Source organism: Lissotriton vulgaris, chromosome 8, assembly GCF_964263255.1.
Source record: "Lissotriton vulgaris chromosome 8, aLisVul1.2, whole genome shotgun sequence".
NCBI lineage: Eukaryota > Metazoa > Chordata > Amphibia > Caudata > Salamandridae > Lissotriton > Lissotriton vulgaris.
This window is the reverse complement of record NC_141696.1, coordinates 631,311,094-631,331,089: the sequence shown is the minus strand read 5'-3', so window position 1 is coordinate 631,331,089 and position 19,996 is coordinate 631,311,094. Positions and strand designations below refer to the sequence as shown.

The following is a 19,996-nucleotide window of genomic DNA, read 5'->3' as shown; positions in this document are numbered from 1 at the left end:
GAGTGAGGACATGGATGAATGATTGGCAGAGTGGATGGGCAGGTGTGTGCATAGATGGGTGAGGAGAGGAACATGGAGATGGATGGGTCAGAGAGTGCATGCATGAGTGGGGGGAGGGTGGAGAGCGGGAGGGATGGATGGGTGGGTAGATGGATGAGTGGGGGGTTGAGTGGGTGGACGGATGAGTGACTGGGTGGATGGATGAGTGGGTGGGGGGATGGCTGGATGGGTGAGAGGGTGGGTGGTTGGATGAGTGAGTGAGTGGATGGGTGGAAGAGTGGATGGATGAATGGAGGAGTGGATGGATGGATGAATGGAGGAGTGGATGTATGAATGAATGGAGGAGTGGATGGATGAGTGGGAGGATAGCTTGGGTGAAGGGGTGAGTGGTTGGATGGATGAGTGGGTGGATGGATGGGTGGAAGAGTGGATGGATGAATGGAGGAGTCGATGGATGGATGAATAGAGGAGTCAATGGATGAATGGAGGAGTGGATGGATGAATGAATGGAGGAGTGGATGGATGAATGAATGGTGGAGTGGATGGATGAGTGGGAGGATAGCTTGGGTAAAGGGGTGAGTGGTTGGATGGATGAGTGGGTGGATGGATGGGTGGAAGAGTGTATGGATTGGTGAGGGGATGGATTGGGTGAAGGGATGGATGGATGGATGGGTGAGGGGGTGGATGGAGGGATGGATGGGTGAGATGATGGATGGAGGGATGGATGGTGGATGGGTTTGCAAGTGGTTGAAGGGGTTTGGATGTGGATGGGGCACAGATGGAGGGAAGGAATGAATGGTGGGGGAGTTGGTGGATGACAAGGTGTACATGATGGATGGGGAGGGTTGTGATGACTTCCTTTGCCTTGGAGGATTGTGTTTTGAGCTGTGTGGTACGCCTCTGTCGTTTCGCCACACCCACTCACAGGCCTGCAGTTTGCTAGGCACTCTTGTTGTGTTGAGCATTGTTTGCCGGATATGGCCCGTGGCGTGCGCGTTGCAGTCGATCATGTGGTGTGCCGGATTCCCGAGGTTTCGGTCGGGTGGTGGGGGGGCCCAACATCTGGGGGAATTCAGCTGGGGGGGATCAACCTGGAAAAGTTTGAATACCTCTGCTGTAGACTAAGAAGCGTAAAAGAGGAAAAACAAGGCAGCAGCCTTTTCTATCTGTGCATCCAGGATGGAACATCATTGCCATCAGGATCGCCCAACACTGCTGCAAATTAGGAAAGAGTTAAAGATGCACCTCTTTAAAAAAAACACTACATCACAATACGTTAACAGTCCACAAACCATCTACCACTCCTATTACTCATTGAATTTATACATGTTTTTGACCCTGTGTGTGCTCTGCTGCCTTTTGGCTAGATTAGCGCTATAGAAATTCTACATACATACATACATAGTTGTAAGGAAAGGGTATGGCATGTCTTCTTACCTTTAACCACATCAGCTACGTTACACGTAGGATCGATACTCCCAAAGTGCTTGGGATGGGCTGGATTTGTGTCTCCACCGAAGAGGAGTGCTTCAAAGAAAAAAAAAGAAACGTGTCAATTTTTAAAAAATTAGATGTTTTCACTCACGTACGTTCTACCCTTTACGTTTTTGTTTATTATTTGTATAGTCTAGACAAAGATGGGCTGTACAGGCTTCAAGTCTCCAAATTCAGAAAGTTTTTTTTGGCCATAATCATTACGTTCATGGCCGGAAACACCTCCTAATATCCGGCAGGAATTGACAACGGGTTCGTTGCAGGCTTTAGTGCAATTACTACTGCGGTTTTCATAGCCACGAGTGCAGAATAATCAGCAGTGGTAAATTCCAATCAAAGAGTGAGACGTTGGTATTCCAAATAGAATTTTCCTTGGAGGTTTGAACACCCCTGAAAACCATGTATGTTTGGGGGCATAACAAAGCACCCTTTGGATCCTGTGGCTAAGCAGGTCCACTAGACACAGTCACCAAGCTAGTAGCGATCTAAAAGCTGCTGCATGAATTGGCCGAATAGAACACCAGAGGTTTTGGGCAGATGAAAGTAACAATGGTATACCCTTCTTCAATGCGAAGTCATGAACCTAATTTGCTTTTCTTTCACTGTCATTGGTACCTGACACAATATTAGGTATTTTTTATCTAGTACCATGGATATAAATAATTAATTATTGTGTGGGTCTCAATTGTGTCCTTATTGTAAAATAAGTAAGCAGATGGCATAGACTGTGTTTTGGGTTTCGGGAACATAACTTGGAGACCTGACAATTTATGAATATGTGTTCAGTAGGGGTACCCTGCCAAACACCACAAGTGAGGCATTGATTGTGGTTTTGTCCAAGGCCGGGAGGGATTCCCTAGATGTCAGATCATATGTACCATTATCATAATTTGATACAGACTATAAGGACCTTGCACAATTTCTAGCCAGGAGACTGTTGCTGTACATTGGAAAGCTAGTCCATTCGGGCCAGAACGGCTTTATCCCAGGAAGGAACACCCGTCTTAATTTGAGGCAGTTATTCGTGATCCTAGACAGGGCCCCTTAAGTGGCACCATAGGTATTGATTGCCTCTCTTTATATTGAGGCGTTTGACACCCTTGGGCGGCCATTCTTGTTTACATTGCTTGAAAAGATGGGACTACAAAAAGAGATCATTAAGCGGATAAAACTCTGTACGGACATCCGAAGGTCCAAGTGCGAATGGGAAGGGTGTACTTACAATCCTGGACTGTGGGGAGGGGTACTTGCCAAGGCTGTCCGCTGTCCCCGCTTTGATTCGCCCAGGTGATGGAACGTTTGGTGAGTGCTTTAAGGGAGCAGGCTCCTGGGTGAGGGATCCAACAGAAAACAGCACTTCACATGGTCTCCCTCTAAGCAGCCGAGGCTCTTATTTATCTCCTGGACCACAATCAGAGCTTATTGGGTGTTAGGGAGTACCTGATGTGTTTGGCAGGCAGTCAGGCTTACAGGTCTATTAGGATAAGTCCTGTATGTTCTCGATTACACTGGCTGGTGAGGCGACATTGCAGAATAGCATTTTGGCTCTTCTCAGTTGGTAGCCTGACTCTTTTTGTTATCTAGGGGCACAGGTATATCACAAGGGTGATTACCTGATTGTTGGAAAAGTGGGTACAGCCATCACTGGAATCTGGGGTTTGATCCCATTCTAGACTCATCTGCCCCTTTTATTGATGTGATTTGCAGTCATTCATAAAATCATAATTCTACCACAATGAATGTATCTCTTTGTGGCACTCCCTGTAATCTTCAAGAAGCAATTTATCTCCGACTTAAATAGCTTGCTAACGGATCTTATCTGGGCAACCAAAAGGAAGAAACTGGCCTAAGCAAAGATGAGGAGATCTCTAGAGGAGGACCGCATGGGTTTACCAAACATGAAGGCTTACTGATGTGCTGCAGTTGTCTGGCCAATAAAATGGATGGGGAAGACAACCGGTAAAAAATTCCTGGATGTTTGCACTGTTTCAGCGAGACGGGAGAGAGTGGGGATGCTACTGGGGACATGAAAGGGTATGAAAGGGCGCATCAGGGCAGCTAAGACCGCCAAGTTCTGTTGCCATAAATATGTGGATACTATCTCTATGGTGCTTGCCAGACTTTGAACTACTGACTCGTGTATATCATATGATGCCATGGAACCAGGTCGGGGTGAGGAATGGGGGGTGACCTATATTAATCAAGGTAACCTACTGCCCCCTTTGAGAATTTGAGGGTAGAAATAGGCCTGGCAGCACAACATTTCATAGCGCACATGATCTGCATGTGCAGCCAGGTGCATGTGAGGTGCAGAAGACACAGAAGCAGAAAGGTATGAATTGCTCACTAGTGTATTAACATTGGGGGCTTGTAGGCATTTAATAACCCTATAATATAGAGCCATGTCTCCAGCATTCTCTACAGATCTGTCCAGTCGAAAGATGCGAGGGGTAAAGAGATTTAAGAGGCTGGTTGAGTAGTGTTCTGAGGTATAAACAAATTATTACTAGAAATCAAAGCTTTAAGTTTACACACATAAACGGCATTCATCAGACATCTTTCGCCCAAAAAATGCCAGCATGTTCCCAGGAGCATCGGATCTGTGTCCCAGGTACCAACACACAAATGCAGACTTTTTATCAAATGGTCTGTGACTGTCTAATGATTTAAACCTACTGGGATACGTTGGTACGGTTGACAGGGGAAGTGGGTAACAAGATAATATCTCTGGACCCTTTAGTCTGCTTGTTGGGAATGACAAAACACTCCAAAAACATTAAAGCCCACTGACTGTGTTATAGATTTGGCATTCTTACTAGCCAAGAGAATATAGCTAGGGGAAGGGGAGGATAGCTCCGTCACATACACTCTGGTTGAAAGATGTACCCAGATGGACATGGCAGAAGTGAGTACTCTACAAGAGGCCAGAGGACGGAGGGTGGGACCCTACCAGGTGGCTAACTGGGAGGGCTTCCTAAAATCTTTAGAGGATAAATCAGAGGATTTTCCACCATAGATGATCGACCTGATGATCAGTAGAATATGATTTTGCTGGTCATTAGCAATAAGGAGGGCTGTCTGTAAGGATACAATTGGGGAAGGGTAGGATTTCCAACCAGCTGGTCAGAGGTGCCTTTAAGGTGTTATTTATTTTTTATTGTTTTTTTCTCCTTAAACCATACCATGGGCAAAGTGCACTATATATACATAGGATTGTGACAGGGAACATAACTTGTTGAAAGTGTCGTTTTCAATGGTTGGGTAAGTATACATGATTAACTTTTTACAAGTTATAACAAAGGCTTATTGTGCTAGGATGCAAACATATTATGGCTGTACATTATACTGCCTTTACACACTGATGTGAAATGACTACTGTATTATGTAACATGATATGTGTTCACTTATAAAAATCAAAAACAGAGAGCATTTAAAAAAAAATAATTGCTGTTGAAATAGACCAGTGCGAGGAGGAAGACCTATCTGACTGAGGAAGAAGTTATCCTGAATTTTTCAGAAGTGACTGACTGCCAGAAAAGTACTGAGGCCAGTTAACTGAAGGGATCTGTGGGAAACAGACACCAGAATCTCCAGGAACATTAGGTCATCCCAGACAGTTGTTAAGAAGTCACCAATTGTAGCACAATAACATCAGAGCCAGGCTGTTGCGTTATACGTCCATCCAGGGTAAGCCAATTTCATCTATGACACTGGTTCAAGGTGTCAGTGATGCACACACTGTTTACTGAAGGAGTCTATAGCTTCAGTGATAGGCACACCATATACGTTTGGATAACAATAGTCAATGAGGTGATTTAACAGTGTCTGGCACTCAATCTTGTATATGTGCTTGAACGTTCGGTGACAGGCACACTACAGCAAGTAGTAGTTAATGTGTTCTTTCTGCATGTAATTTTTTCTGTGTTATTTATTGGGTTACATTTTGTTGTTTATGGCTGCCAGCCAATATTTAATTAACCTACAATATTTTTGCCAACTCCAGGTAAACCTACTCTGCTGTGGGATAAAATGGTTTAGGATACTTGAAAATTATGTAGTCCCTATTGATGGCAGAGCAATTTCAGAGGAAAGAAAACAGGCGTTATTATTCCGTTTTTTGGGTAATGTTGCAATTGAAATGTTTGATAGTTTACAACCTATTCTAGCACCCGAAGCTGAAGATGATTCATGGGATGTTATTAAAGAAGCAGTATGAAAATTAGAGAAGCAAATCATTGATGAACTAAATGCATTGATTGCACGTCATAGTTTTTTAAGAGGAATCAATATGGAGAAGACTCTGTGGAAGAATATTTAGCGGCTTTAAGGGTTTTGGCAGTCAATTGTGAATTTGGTGAGCATGGGGATATTTATATTAGAGATCAATTTGTGTTTAACTAGGAGTCAAACAAAATACAAGAATGCTTATAAGAATGTCAGAACATACAACTTTCTGAAGTATTGGACATTACCAGGAGTAGTGAGAGATCCATATTATCAGCAAAGGGTTTAGCTTTGGGTGAAGATAAGACAAATACACGTGTGTTCTATCCAGAATAAACAAAAACCGCAGAAAGTGAGGGTAGACAAAATTAAAGTTGTTTTAAGTGTGGTTCAAAATCACATTGTAGAAATATTCCGGGGTGTTCTGCCAATAATAGAAAATTTAATACAACCAGTAGAGGTGGACATTTCCAGAGTGTTTGCAGAAGTACCAAACCTAATAGTAATGTTAGTATAAATTCCACTGATAATGTGGATTATGTTCTTGATAATTTGGTACTTATTTTATTAGATTCTGAATCAGATTTTCACATTCATACAGTGAACTGATTTTAAAGCACAGTTAGGGTTGCTACATATTTGTAGATATCACCATTGAGATAATGGCTGATTTGCGATCACCAATCACCATTTTGTAAGAAGTTACTTTGAAAGACAAATGCAAAAGTGTTGTATTGAAGAAAACAGACATTAATCGCAAGAATTTCGGAAATATCGACATTGAGATGCTGGAATATTTTGAGGATAGTCTAGAATTATAGATTGAATCATACAAACTAAAATCTATCTGGCCATTAATGTTTAAGATATAGTTGTATGGCATGATTTGGGGAAATTGGGAATAATGTTGTGTCCAGGGACAGATTGTCCAATTACTTTGAGAGACATGTCATTGAGTCATACCAATGTTGTACAAACCAAGGTTGAAGATGTGATTGACAAAGATAGTGCTGTTTTCACTTCAAAAGTTGGTTATATGAAATCATTTCTACACTAGATCAGACTTAGGAAGGGGGCATCTACTCTCCAACATAAAGGGAACATGGTACCGCTTGGAGTTCAGCATCAACTCAAAGAAACCCTTAATATGTAATGTGGTCATAGCTTTAAAAAAATCAGGAGAATTGCGCCCTTGCGCTGATTTGAGATCATTAAATAGGAATATCATGGTGGACTGTCACCTGTTCCTAGACAAGATTTGTTAGAAGCTCTCAATGGGGCCAGATATGTTTCGGTTCTTGATCTCAAATCAGCAAATTATTAGGTTGCTTCAGAAAAGGAATCTAGAGATTTGACTACATTCATTACTCTATATGGCGCCTACAAATATTTGAGGTTACATTTTGGTCTGGCTTCTGCAGCCAGTGTATTTAAAAAATTGATGGATATGCTATTCTGAGGTCTGAGGGGGTGCAGGCCTTTCTAGATGATATTTGAATTTATCCTAAGACACGTAAAGAGCATAATAAATTGTTAGACAAGCGGTTACCAATTATCGAATATTGAGGAATGACAGTGAGCAAAAGTAAGAGTATATTTTTGGCAAAAGCGGTTGTCAATTCTCAAATATTGAGGAATGACAGTGAGCAAAAGTAAGTATAAATATTTGGCAAAAGAAATTGAATATCTGGAATACAAAATCACAAGAAATGGCATTCAACCTAAAACAGATTTGCTGGATGTTATGGTGAAGGCTGTTAAACCATGTGATAAAGATTCTCCGAGATCTTTTTTAGGATTAGGTGAATGTTACACAAGATTTGTTCAAGGCTATACAATTTTTGCAGAGCTTTTGCGTAAGCTGTGAGGAAGGGTGAGTATTTTGTTTTGACTGATCAATAGGATGAAGCTCTTGAAAAAATTAAGTCTTTGATCATTCATGCTCCTGCACTCAAGCCATTTTATCCCTGGGGTAAGTTCTATGTCACACTAGATGCTAGCTGATTAGGATTGGGTGCAGTTTTTTTTAAAGTTGGTCAGTGTAGTAAAGTAACCATTTTAGATATGGGCACCCCCAATTTTTGCCTGGTAACTGATGTGAATTCGACTGGAAGTGCACTGGGACCCTGCTAACCAGGTCCCCAGAGCTATATCCCAAAACTGTACAATTGTTTTCCCCAATTGGCCAAACCTTTAGCACCTTTAGCACCCTCTGTAAGTTCCCAGCAAATGGTACCCCTAATACCTAGGGCCAGAGTTACTAAAGAGGGGCCCTAAGGCAGCAGTACAAAATGTACCACCCTAGGGGACTCCTCACTAAGCACATGCAAGGCTGTCATTGCAGGCTGCACGATTTGGTGCAGGCAAAAGTGAAAACACAACATGTCACACATCCCTGTGTGCCATGTCCCTTACCACTGCATGTCACATTTGTAGGTCCCCTCAGAGCAGGCCTGGCAGACGTATGTCAGGGTGCTAAATATTACATGTGATGACATACCTGATGACATACCTGCATAAACAGATCTGCCCCTGTGCTGCTCAGACCTATTACTGCCAGTAGAGATGACCACGAAGCCATTTCAAAACATGTGCTGGACACTGGTGAAAACTAGTTCCCCATTTTCATGATGGATTCACTGAAGATAGGGATGTTTGTTATCAAACATCTTGTATTGATAGACCCACCCTGATTCCAGTGTTGGATTTATCAATTCATGCACCCAGAGGGCATCTTAGAGGGACCTCCTGAAATCTACCAACCTCTGGTGTGGCTGCTTGTGGAAATTGCAGATAATAGCCGCTAGCATAGGCCGAAGCCATTTTTCTTGTGGCATCCATTTTGTTAGCCATGTGATTCTTCCGTCTTCACTGTTCCTTGCCTTTCTATTCTGCTTGAGTCATCAACTGTAGTTAACTCCTTCAGTACTGAGCCAGAGCACTGTGTAAGCTCAGAAAGGCCTGTAGCTGCTAGAATGCACGTGTCTTAGAATGTAGTTGTCAGGCTATTTCAACTCATTTAGGCAGTTCTGTCTCCCCTGCCACTTTATTTATTTATTTGCGGGTTTATATAGCGCTTGAATCGACTCCCGGAGGAGTATCTCTGCGCCCTGAGAACACCACAAGCACAATCAGAGAGGACACTTACAAGATTTGGTTTTGAAACAAGAAAGTTTTAAGCCGCTTCCTAAACAACAGATGTTCCGAACATTGTCTGAGAGCTAAGGGGAGTTTATTCCATAGTGTGGGCCCGACTACTGACAGAGCTTTGCCTCCGTGTCTGGCCTTCTTTGCACGGGGCACACAAAATAGAAGCTGGTTGCTAGACCTAAAGGAATGAGCAGGAGTATAGGGTACAAATTTGTCTGTTAGATATGAGGGACCTAGTCCGTTTAGGCTTTTGTGAATTAGGCAACATGTCTTAAACTTTACCCTTTGGCGGACCGACAGCCAATGTAGTTTGTCCAAAAGAGGCTTGGACGCAGATCTAGGAGGAGCATTCAGGACCAACCGGGCAGCAGTATTCTGCACAACTTGGAGTTTAGCTATTACTCCCTCATTTGCCGATAACAACAGCCCATTACAATAGTCGATACGACTAAGGACGAGAGCCTGTACCAATGTTTTCCTGATGGAGTCAGGGAGCAGAGGAAACACTTTGCGTAGAAGGCCTATCACGTGGAAGCATGATCCCACAATGTAGTTACCATGTTGCTTCAGCGAGACCTCCTGGTCTAATCGTACTCCTAAGTTCTTTACGACTTGTTTAGGGTCAGGGACTGACCGAGATCTTGTGGCCACCAGTCCGGAGTCCATAGGATTTTAGCCTCCCCGAAGAGCATGACTTCGGTCTTCCCTACATTACACTGTAGGCAATTAGATGACATCCACTGGGCCACAGCCTTCATACCCCGAGAGAAGGAGGTTTTAACCTCGGTGGTGAGAGATTTAAAAGGGAAAAGGAGCTGTGTGTCATCCAGGTAGGACACTGGGATGAAACCAAAAGGTCTCATAATTCCAGCCAGGGGGGCCACATAGATGTTAAAAAGAGTTGGGCTCAAACAGGAGCCCTGTGGCACCCCCTCTGTAATCTCTACCTCCACCGAGCGATACACGCCCATGGTAACGCATTGGGTGCGATTGGATAAAAAGCTCCTAAACCAGGCCAGTGCCTTATTCTCAAGACCAATGTTTGCAAGCCATTCAATCAAGATGTTATGGGACACAGTATCGAACGCTGCAGATAGGTCTAACAGTATCAGGATAACGGAGTAGCCTTTGTCCTGATACATATGCAGATCGTCCGTAACTGACAGTAAAGCTGACTCTGTACTGTGCTTCGGCCTAAAGCCGGATTGAGAATAATCCAGGCCTCCTGTCTGTTCGATGTAATTTGATAGATGTCGATTGACATGTTTTTCTATGAGTTTGCTCAGGAACGGAAGCAGCGATATTGGTCTGAGATTGGACAGGTCAGTCCAAGGGATTGTAGAGTTTTTCCTAATGGGTCTTACCAGAGCCTTTTTCCACCCCCTGGGAACCTCGCCTTCAGCCAAAGAAAGATTCACAAGTCGCTGGATCCCAGGACCCAGCTCATTGCCAACCAAAGGCATTATTCTAGCTGGGATGATATCAGCTGGACAGCCACTCTTGATCTGAATCATTAAAGATTTTACCTCTTCTAGAGAAATGAGAGGGAATATGTCGAGGGTATGAGTGGTGGGGTAGGATTCTTCCATGATTTGTGGTCGTATTGTATCACCACTAAAGGACCGGTTCGCGCTAATGATTTTTTCATATATCCCATCTATTTTATTAGTAAAGAACTGAGAGATTTCATCACACAATTGCTGTGATGGTAACTCAGAGCTCTCACAAGCCACAGGTTTAACAAAGGACTGTAGAATTTGGTATAAGACTCTCTGAGCATTACCAGCAGCTGTGAGTTGGGACGCAATATGATTCTTGCGCGCCACGCGAATAGCTTTGTGATATGTAGTGAGGGCCTTCCAATAATGGTTCTTGTCCTCCGCCAAATGGGAAGATCTCCATATCTTTTCAAGTTTTCTGGCAACTTGTTTCAAGAACCTTAAATGTTCTGAAAACCAAACTTCCTGCTTGTGGGCTGGACGTGGTTGGAACAATTTCAAAGGGGCAATAATATCCACCACAGTCGTAATTGCCACTTCAAATTTAGTTAGAGCGACCTCAAATCCCTCTGTAGGAGTGATGGTGGGTTCAACAAACCTCTCATTGAAGGCTTCTTGGGTTATTTTATGCCATTGTCTCCGTTTAATAGGGAGGGCCACTGGGCGTGAAAGTAGTGTCATGATATCAGGAGTATAGAATTCCACAATAAAATGGTCAGTCCAATTTACCTGTGTTGGAGGTGGACAGTTAATCATGGGGGAATTGGACAAGATCAAGTCCAAGGTATGCCCTACCTGATGTGTTGGACCACTATTTGCTTGTGTTAGGCCCAGTAAAGACAGATCAGTCAATAAGGACTGTACCTCTTTACACTCCTTTAGTTCACTATGATCATTGAAATCCCCCAGAAGTAGGAAATCATTGTCTGCATTGATATGGGGGGCCAGCACTTCCACTAGCGAAATGGAAAAGTTGGCACATGGCCCAGGGGGGTGTGAGGTTCCGTGACGATTCGAACCCGTGTTTTCGACATTGTCGTAAACCTATAATTCCGGTACCAGTGAACCGTAAATGATCCATATAGTATACCCTGGTGTTTTCGCTATGCTACGAGCAAGAGCACTCTTGTTATGAGCACCCTTCCGGTACACCAATGGCATCCATTTCGGAATACGGCATCCATCTTGTATTCTTGCCCTCACATAGTCAATGAACAAATAGTGACCTCTGATCAATTCATTTCGCTAAAAGACACGTAGGCTTTAGCCCGGCGATGCACCTTGTTAATGACACGTAAACCCTAGTTCAGAAACGCTGTGGCTGCATGACTCGACAGAAGCTGTCTCCTCTGCCTGAGGCCAGTCCTGCTTTACTGGTTCTCGTGCTCGCTGGCCTGATCATGATTAGGCGGCCGAAGACAGTAGCCTTGCCCATTTACGACCCACAAACATCTCTTATCCTGCTTTCCTATCTCCTACACCTGGCTCTGCTCCTTTCCTTCTGGGCTTTTACTATGGGGAGGTAACAAAATTTACGATGAGGCGGTCCGGCTCTTGAATGAGAAGATGACACGGGATTATGATTGAACAGTGGAAACCCCTCATTTGTAATGTTTGACATCAGAACTTCGTTGACTGTTACTGTTTGACGCCAAATATTTATTATTTAGGATACAAAGTTTAAGAAATGTACGAGTAATGTGAAGAATGTTGCCTACAGCTAAAAATTGTGTATTTAAGGAGCAACCCACTTAGTACAAATTGAACAGGCTCCTAGAACCTGCCCGTGTGTAGTTTCTGTGACTTCTGTATCCCTGCAGTAATAAACCTTTGGTCTTTGACGCCACCATCGAGAAGCCAGTGTTTCTGTTTATCTGTGCACCGAGACAGGTAGAACTCAGGGGTCTTCGGGTGTTGTATCCCTGGCACCTCTGGACCTTATTTAGTCCAGAACTCCAATTGGCGCCCAACGTAGGACGACGTCATTCGGTACCGGTCCAAAAGCCTGAAGATTTCGAGAAGCTTCGTGTGAAGATTCCAGAGGGAGGCGCCCCACTTCATCGATCCTGGTATATCGCAAAAGTGGCCCGACGTTCTCTTCCACAAGGGTTCCCGCTCAGACGGCTGCAGAGGACCGCTGCCTTGACTGTCGCCCTGTCTTGGACCCGAGGTGCAGACCTTAGTACGGCGAGACGTAGACGGGTTTCTCCTTGGTGACGTCTTCAGTGCCTCAGTTAAGTATTAAGTGGTTGCTAGTTGATTTTGGTTACTTTGTAAGGATTTATCAATCGGTTGCTTCTGTTCGGATAATCCTTTCAGCTCTCTGACTTGACTTGGTTTTGTAGATTATCACTGGTTATTTTCGTTACGATAATCTTTGGTTTGGTTTGGGTATCGATACATTTGTTCATTTGGTAGGCCTTACTTCTAAGTTCGATTGCGCATCTTTGTTTGTGTTTGTTCTGTGTTCCAGTTTGTCAAAATGGTAAGTCGGAAAAACTGTATGTTTTCGTGTTTTGGTTGCAACAGGGATTCCCGGTTGGAGGACTCATGTCCGGTTCCTCCGATTGGAACTCCTACTTACGAGCTCTATTGCAAACACGGTGTGGGTCCTATATCTTATAATGAGGTATGGGTCCGTTACACGAAAAAGGATGGTGTCCTTAGTTGGCCCCTACATGGTAGTTTTGAACCTGAAATCCTTGATAATTTGGAAATAAAACTGTTTAAAAGGAAAGCCCGGCCGGCAATGTTTGATTCTTTCCGTTGTTGGCGAAAAGAATCCAAACAAAGAGAGCTTAGGAAATTAAAGAAAGAGCAAAAAGAGCAAGGGTTGACCTTAATGCAGTCTGCTAGGCAGCTGCAACTCAATGAATCAGAGAAGGCGATAGAGATATCTGATAGAGAACATAATTTGGCGATTGACAAGTGCTACCCTGCCTTGCCATCATGTGCCGCTAAGCCAGTGGAGGACCCTGAAAAGGATCCCCTGTTGTCTTATTTGTTGAGGTCACCTCCACCGTATGCTCAGGGTGCTACGGCTCCACCTTTGCCACATGTTTTGTTACAGGCTGCTGGACAGCCTGGGATACCTGCTCCTGTTCCCTTGAATCCAGTTCCTGCACTCCCTGTGGTTAACAACATTCCTCCGGCACCCCCTCTTCCAGGGTTGCCTGCTCCTCTGCCTGTGCCTGCTCCGCCTATACCTGTTATTTCGCAAGTTGCTTTGCCTGCTACCCCTCCTCTTACTGTTTCATCTGTTCCAACCACTACTCTACTTAAAACTTCTGCAAGCTTTATGTCTCCGCTTTCTGTTCGTCGGAAAATCACAGAATCTGTCACTAATATTCTATCTCCTTTTTACAAAACTCTAATTAAGACTCCTGCCTCTGAATCTACTCAGAGACGTAGTCAGCTTCCTAATGTTGACGAACGAGGCATATTAGATTCTACAGCCCTTAGGTGGATTTCGAAAGTTGGAAGGTATGATGTACAAGATGTATTGGAAACATTTATGCAATGGAATGAACCGGCACAGCGCTATGTGTTCGATGTAATGTGTTCCCTTTTGCGTGAGGATTGGGATGAGGACGACACTGAATCAGTTCCGGATGATTTCATTCATGTTCAGCAAAAATTCGCTGCAGGTATGGTAGTAGGTCAGGACGTAAAAGAAGCGATGGAACTGATTTTAGGCTATAGGTCTGATCCTTCTCTCCGCTCACCAAGGGACCTAGAGAAACGTAGCACAAAACAAGGTCGTCAGTACCCGATGAGGGAGGTTCCGCCAATATGGCGCGAAGCCATTCAAGCTGATGCGGAAAAAGAAAAGAAAACAAAAGATTTAAAAACTAAAGTCCTTTTGCAGCAGGCATATCCGCCTCGCACGAATCAGACAAACTCACAGCAAGGACCATATCAGAGGACTGATTACGGTTACCAAAGACAGCAGGTACAATGGAATCAGTGTGCCTACTGTAAAAAGGAAGGTCATTATAAGAATGAGTGTCCAGTCCTAAATGCGCAAGCTAGTGGTGTTCCGGCTCAGAGAGGTCGTGGTGGTTTTACGCAAACCACTAGAGGCCGAGGACGAGGTACTATGCCTCCGCAGACTAATGATCGTCCTTCTAATTATTTCGATCAGCGAAACTGACAATATGTACAGCCTGGTAGATCTCAACAATACCATGTTGAAGATTATTGTGAGGTTAGCGAGGAAATTCGACAAAATGAGTACTAGGACAGCCATGGACAAAGAGAGGGAGTAGTATCAGTTCCAGTAGATCAGAGTGGGCCTTATGTCGCAGTAGCTACATCAGGTGTGGTCGAACCGTTTCTGTTGGATACTGGTGCAGCAAAAAGTTCTATCACGCATGCGAAACTCCCTGGCGCACCTTTGTCTGGCTTAACGAACGTTTCAGTAGGTTTTTCAGGCGCCCCTGTTCACAATCCTGTTTCTGGTCCTTTGTCTATTTCTGTTGGGCCTTGTCAATTAAAAGCACCCCTGATTTTGACGACCGGTTGCAATGAAAATCTGCTTGGTTTAGATCTGTTAAAACGTCTGTATGCGACACTGTACTGTTCTCCTTCCGGAGTACAGCTTACGTTGGGTAAGAGAGTCATCTCTCCAATGTACTTGTCAAAGGATGCACTCCCACTGGAGCTGCGTTCTCTCCCTGATACTCTTTGGGGGACTGGTCCTAATGATGTTGGTCTTTTGGAAATTCCTCCTTATGTAGTAAGTTTGAAAGCAAATGTTAAATTCCCACGAATTCCAAAATATAGGATCTCTAGCGAAGGTGAACGTGCACATTTATTGATAGTGCAAGATTTGATCCAGAAAGACGTAATAGAAGAAACTAGAGGTAATATCTGTAACAGTCCTGTCCTACCAATTCTGAAACGCACTGATCCTTCAAAACCTCCAGTCTACAGATTTGTGATTGACCTTAGAGAGGTTAACAAAATTGTGATTCCACAGTTTCCTGTGGTTCCAGACATTACTGCATTATTGACGTTGATTCCAGCTACAGCCACGTGGTTTTCAGTGATAGACTTGAAGAATGCCTTTTTCAGCATTCCGATAGCCGAGGAAAGCAGGGATATTTTCGGCTTCTCTCTAGGAGGCCGTAGTTTTAGGTTTAAGCGCGCTCCACAAGGCTATTGTGAAAGCCCATTCATTTACAGTCAGGCATTAAAAAGTCAGTTAGATTCTTTTGTGCTTCCTCCTGGTTCTGCCTTGGTGCAATATGTATATGACTTTCTAGTGGCTGCTGATGACGAGGAAACTTGCAAAGCAACTACAATTTCCCTACTGCATCATTTGTCGGATTTACATCACAAGGTATCACCTTCCAAACTGCAATATTGTTGCCAAGAAGTGACCTACTTAGGTCATCTCTTGTCAAAGGAGGGAAGAAGGTTGACCCCGGAGAGAATAAAAGCAATTACTCAGATGAATGCTCCTAACACACAGAGAGAAGTGCGTGCGTTTTTAGGTATTACTTCATACTGCAGGCAATGGATCCCAAATTTTTCCCTCTTGGCAAAACCATTGGTGGCCTTAACTGGAAAAGGTGTTCCGAGTCCGGTGCCATGGTCTGACGAATGTCAGCAGAGTTTCTCTGAGTTACGACATGCACTGTGTTCAGCTCCTGTGTTGGGTACACCTGACTACAGCAAGCCATTTACACTCTATGTTCATGAAAGAGAAGGTTGTGCGTTGAGTGTTTTGACGCAACGATTTGGTGATAAACAACGTCCTTGTGCGTATTTTTCATCAACATTAGACCCGGTAGCCAGAGCGTTGCCGAGTTGCTTAAGAGCTACAGCAGCAGCTGCAGTGTCCATTCGACAATCTGCTGGTCTGGTCATGAACAATATGCTAGTAGTCATGGTTCCACATGCCGTGGATACACTCATGAACCGAACCAAAACTCAGCACCTCACCAGTGCTAGATTATCAGGCTATGAGCTGACACTTCTAGCGAGTCACATTCAGATTAAAAGATGCAACGTACTGAATCCAGCAACACTATTGCCGACTAACCAGGAGTCGAGTGATTCTGAACCTCATGACTGTTGTTTTAGAACCGAGGAGGAGACAAAAGGACGGATTGATCTTAAGGACACTCCGTTACTAAATCCAGACGGCACGTTATACGTTGACGGGTCTTGTTTTAAATTGGAGAATGGTGATGTGACAGCTGCCTACGCAGTAACGACTTTGAGTACGATTGTGGAGACTGCAAGAGTGAGTCAGAATTCTGCCCAAGCTGCAGAATTAATTGCATTGACTAGAGCGTGTGTTTTAGCTAAGGGAAAGAGAGTGAATGGGTTTACAGATAGTCAGTATGCGTTCGCCGTAGCGCATAGTTTTGGTCGACTATGGAAGGAAAGAGGTTTTATTACGTCCCATGGGACTAAGATCCAGCATGGTCAGTTAGTCAATGACTTGTTGGAATCTCTAACCTTACCGACTGAAGTTGCGATTGTAAAGTGCAGTGCTCATCGAGCGGTTACGGATGATGTTGGTCATGGAAATGCTTTTGCTGATGAGATAGCTAAAAAGACAGCCAGAAATACGATGAGTAGGATGTACGTTGCGACGTCTGAAAGATGGATTGCTGAATCAGGAATGTGTGAGGACACAGTGGAAAGTGTGAAAACAATTCAGAAAGAAGCGACTGAAGAAGAAAAGATTGCATGGAAAGAGAAAATGGGTAAATTGGACTCGAGTGGATGTTGGATTGACTTGTCGGAGCATCAGCGTTGGATGTTGCCTGATGCGTATGTGCTTGCGGTGGTAACGATGGCGCATGGAGCAGCGCACATCAGTTCAAAAGGGATTTGTAAAATGTTGGCCCCAGTCTGGAGGAATGATGGAATCAGTAAGTGTGCAGAAAGAGTGGTTAGGAACTGCATGGTATGCCTGATGCATAATCCTGGCAAGGGAACCCCCACACCCGCTGGACATTTCGCTCCTCCTTCCTGTCCCTTCGAAGTGATTCAGTTGGATTCATCCACATGGACCGATGTAATAACCTTAAATATGTCCTAGTGGTAGTCTGTGCTTTTTTCGAGGTGGATTGAAGCATATCCGTTAAAGCACAGCTTTCCAAACTGTGCGTCGCGACACACTACTGTGTTGTGTCTCATGTGTTAGTGTGTCGCACGGCTATTCCGTCTGCGTGGCAAATTAGTAAATGCTCTCTTGGACGTTGCGTTTGCGTTCAGTATGAAGTACGGGGTGAAAGGAAAAGCATTAGGCGAGGGAGACGTGAGAACGCGGCCGTGTTCCCTTTGAGAAGCAGTGACCACGGAGCTGCATCCCAGGCATACGGTAAGGTTATCAGCCTGTAACTTAGTTTTCCATTGGGCGCATTGTAGTTGCCACAAACAGATTGTTGTTTTCTGCCCCTCAAACAAAGCTCTTGTGTATGCGATGTGAGAAAAAAGGTTCCAAATTCTCGATTGCACTGTTGTTTGTTTTCCCGCACTCCTTCATAGCTGCCAAGGTTTTAGATTTCCGTAAAAGTAAGATTACTATTTTTAAAGTTCTGTGCCAGCCTCAAACTGTGCTGTGGTCACAGTCACTGTTATACATGCCAATAGTCCAGTCTGAGGCGGGAGACTGAATCCAGCTATATTTTAGCCCTGCTGCTGGCCCTGGGACAGCCCCACTCCCAACACTTAGGCCTGGCCTGATAGCTCGACTGGCACAACGGTACACTCCTATATGTTTAGCTCATTTACCCAACCCTGCACCAGACTTTCCCAGCCCCATCGGACAAATACAGATTAGGACACGTAGGCCGTGGAGCAGAGCTGCACTGAAGTTAGTCTGGTCAGTGCACTGCGTGCCCCAGCCTGAACTGTGCACAGCTTATTCTTCTTCTCGAGGTCGCCAGGTGTGGAGAGGAAAAGCGAGTCCTGGTCCAAGGGGACAAAACTGCTGTGCTGCTTTCAAAGCAACTCTGCCTCACCTGGGAGCCATATTTTCTTTTTTACACAGATGAGATTATGATTTTAAAAGGTCTGTGCCACCTCAAACTGTGCGGTGGGTGTGGCATGTCTGCCCCTGAACAGGATTTATTGTGGCTTGACAGATGTACTGGGTGTGGACTTGTGTCACCTTGTTGCTCACTCCCTCCATTTAATGACAGTTTATATGTAGTCAACAGTGGTGGCTGCTGATATTTAAAAGTGATAGGGCGTAAAAGTTTTAAAGGTGGAAGTTATGTCGAGACCAAGCCTAATTGACATAAAAGGGATTTGTGGAAGGGAGTTCTTCCCGAGAGAATTAAAAAAGAAAAGTTTGGGCAAATGACGTATTTTAATTGTTCCAGCGCCACTGCAGCCTCAATGGGAGACCAGATCGATAGACCTGATGCAGTTAGTTATCAAAAGTATTCTCATCTCTGAAACAAAATCTGCACACGAAGGAAGAAGACAGGGCCATAATAAGGACTGGTATAATTGAAGTCTTGATGCCCAGCAGGTAGCTACCATTGGCATGGGTTGCAGCATTACACATATTTTTTCCCATTTAAAATACACAGATAATTTCAATATTCTGTTTTTATATGTATGTATAGAAAAAGTAAATCATTATTGGCAAGCAAAAGAAACACCTCTCCAAAACGAGATTTTATCAGTGCACTTCAAAGCTATTCTGCCTGTATGCAAATGAAACAGTGTGCACAGGCTGCGCAGTCGAGGTGTGTTGCTGTGTTCAGTTGGTTAGGGCACTGTAGGCTGACTGTCACCCACTTCAAGGTCAAGCAAGAAGAGATGACTGCTAAAAATACGGACTAGACCTCCTTCTTTAAAAAAGCTGTCATTAAGCAAAGAGGCAGGCGTGATGTAACACCGCCGATGGGAGATAGAAATGGTACAGCTGCATGGAACCTCCCCTCGCATTCAGCTCAATAAAATATTCATATCACACATTCATCCTTAGGGGTAATCCATCACTCAGGTCGTGTACACAGCTTCTCCAAAGGAAAACATTACATAGCTCTATCCTCCACTTCAATGCTCTCGGGGAAAATCTATCGAGCCCAGCGCCGAGAACCCCTCACAGACACACACAAACCTCGCCAGGCACTCTAGTCCAAGATTTCCCAGCTTAGTGGTCCGAGTAACAATTCGCTTCTTTTCCCCAGGACTCTCACAGGTGGATTGGTGCTTCATGAGGGAGTCGCAACTTTAGCTCTGTTTTCCAGACCATGTGCCTTAAACACACAGCCACCTTTTTTCTTTGGCCAGAGAAGACATGAGAGTAAGTTGAAGTTACAGAACTGATGTATGGTTCTTCATTTCAAGTTGCCTGTGCAGCCAGACAATCTTTGCTATTTGTCATAGATGGAGCTCATTTTTATGGGTACGCCTATCCATATTCCTCACATTTCAAGGGTGTCCGACCCCCATAGGAGCTCATAAACATGCTCCATACATGAGATACACGCCTTGTAATTACTGAGGGCTCGACTAACAGCCGGGGTCAAATTTACTTTCGTGGAATGCAGGAATTGTTTGTGGTCTGGGAGTGTAGTCACAGAAGCAAGCTTCCTCAGGACGGCTTCTCTAATTCTAATCTAGACATTCATTTTTAAAGCTGCGCACTT

At 44.2% G+C, this 19,996-nt stretch overlaps 1 protein-coding gene across 1 annotated transcript in view; it reads right to left on the bottom strand.

Annotated features, from left to right (window-relative positions):
• The window catches only part of PDK3 (pyruvate dehydrogenase kinase 3), a 1,449,910-nt gene that overhangs the window by 872,256 nt on the left and 557,658 nt on the right, over positions 1–19,996 (bottom strand). Inside the window, exon 5 of the mRNA XM_086934512.1 lies at positions 1,438–1,527. Within this exon, the coding sequence (XP_086790638.1) occupies positions 1,438–1,527 (90 nt within the window). The remainder of the gene's footprint in view (positions 1–1,437; positions 1,528–19,996) is intronic.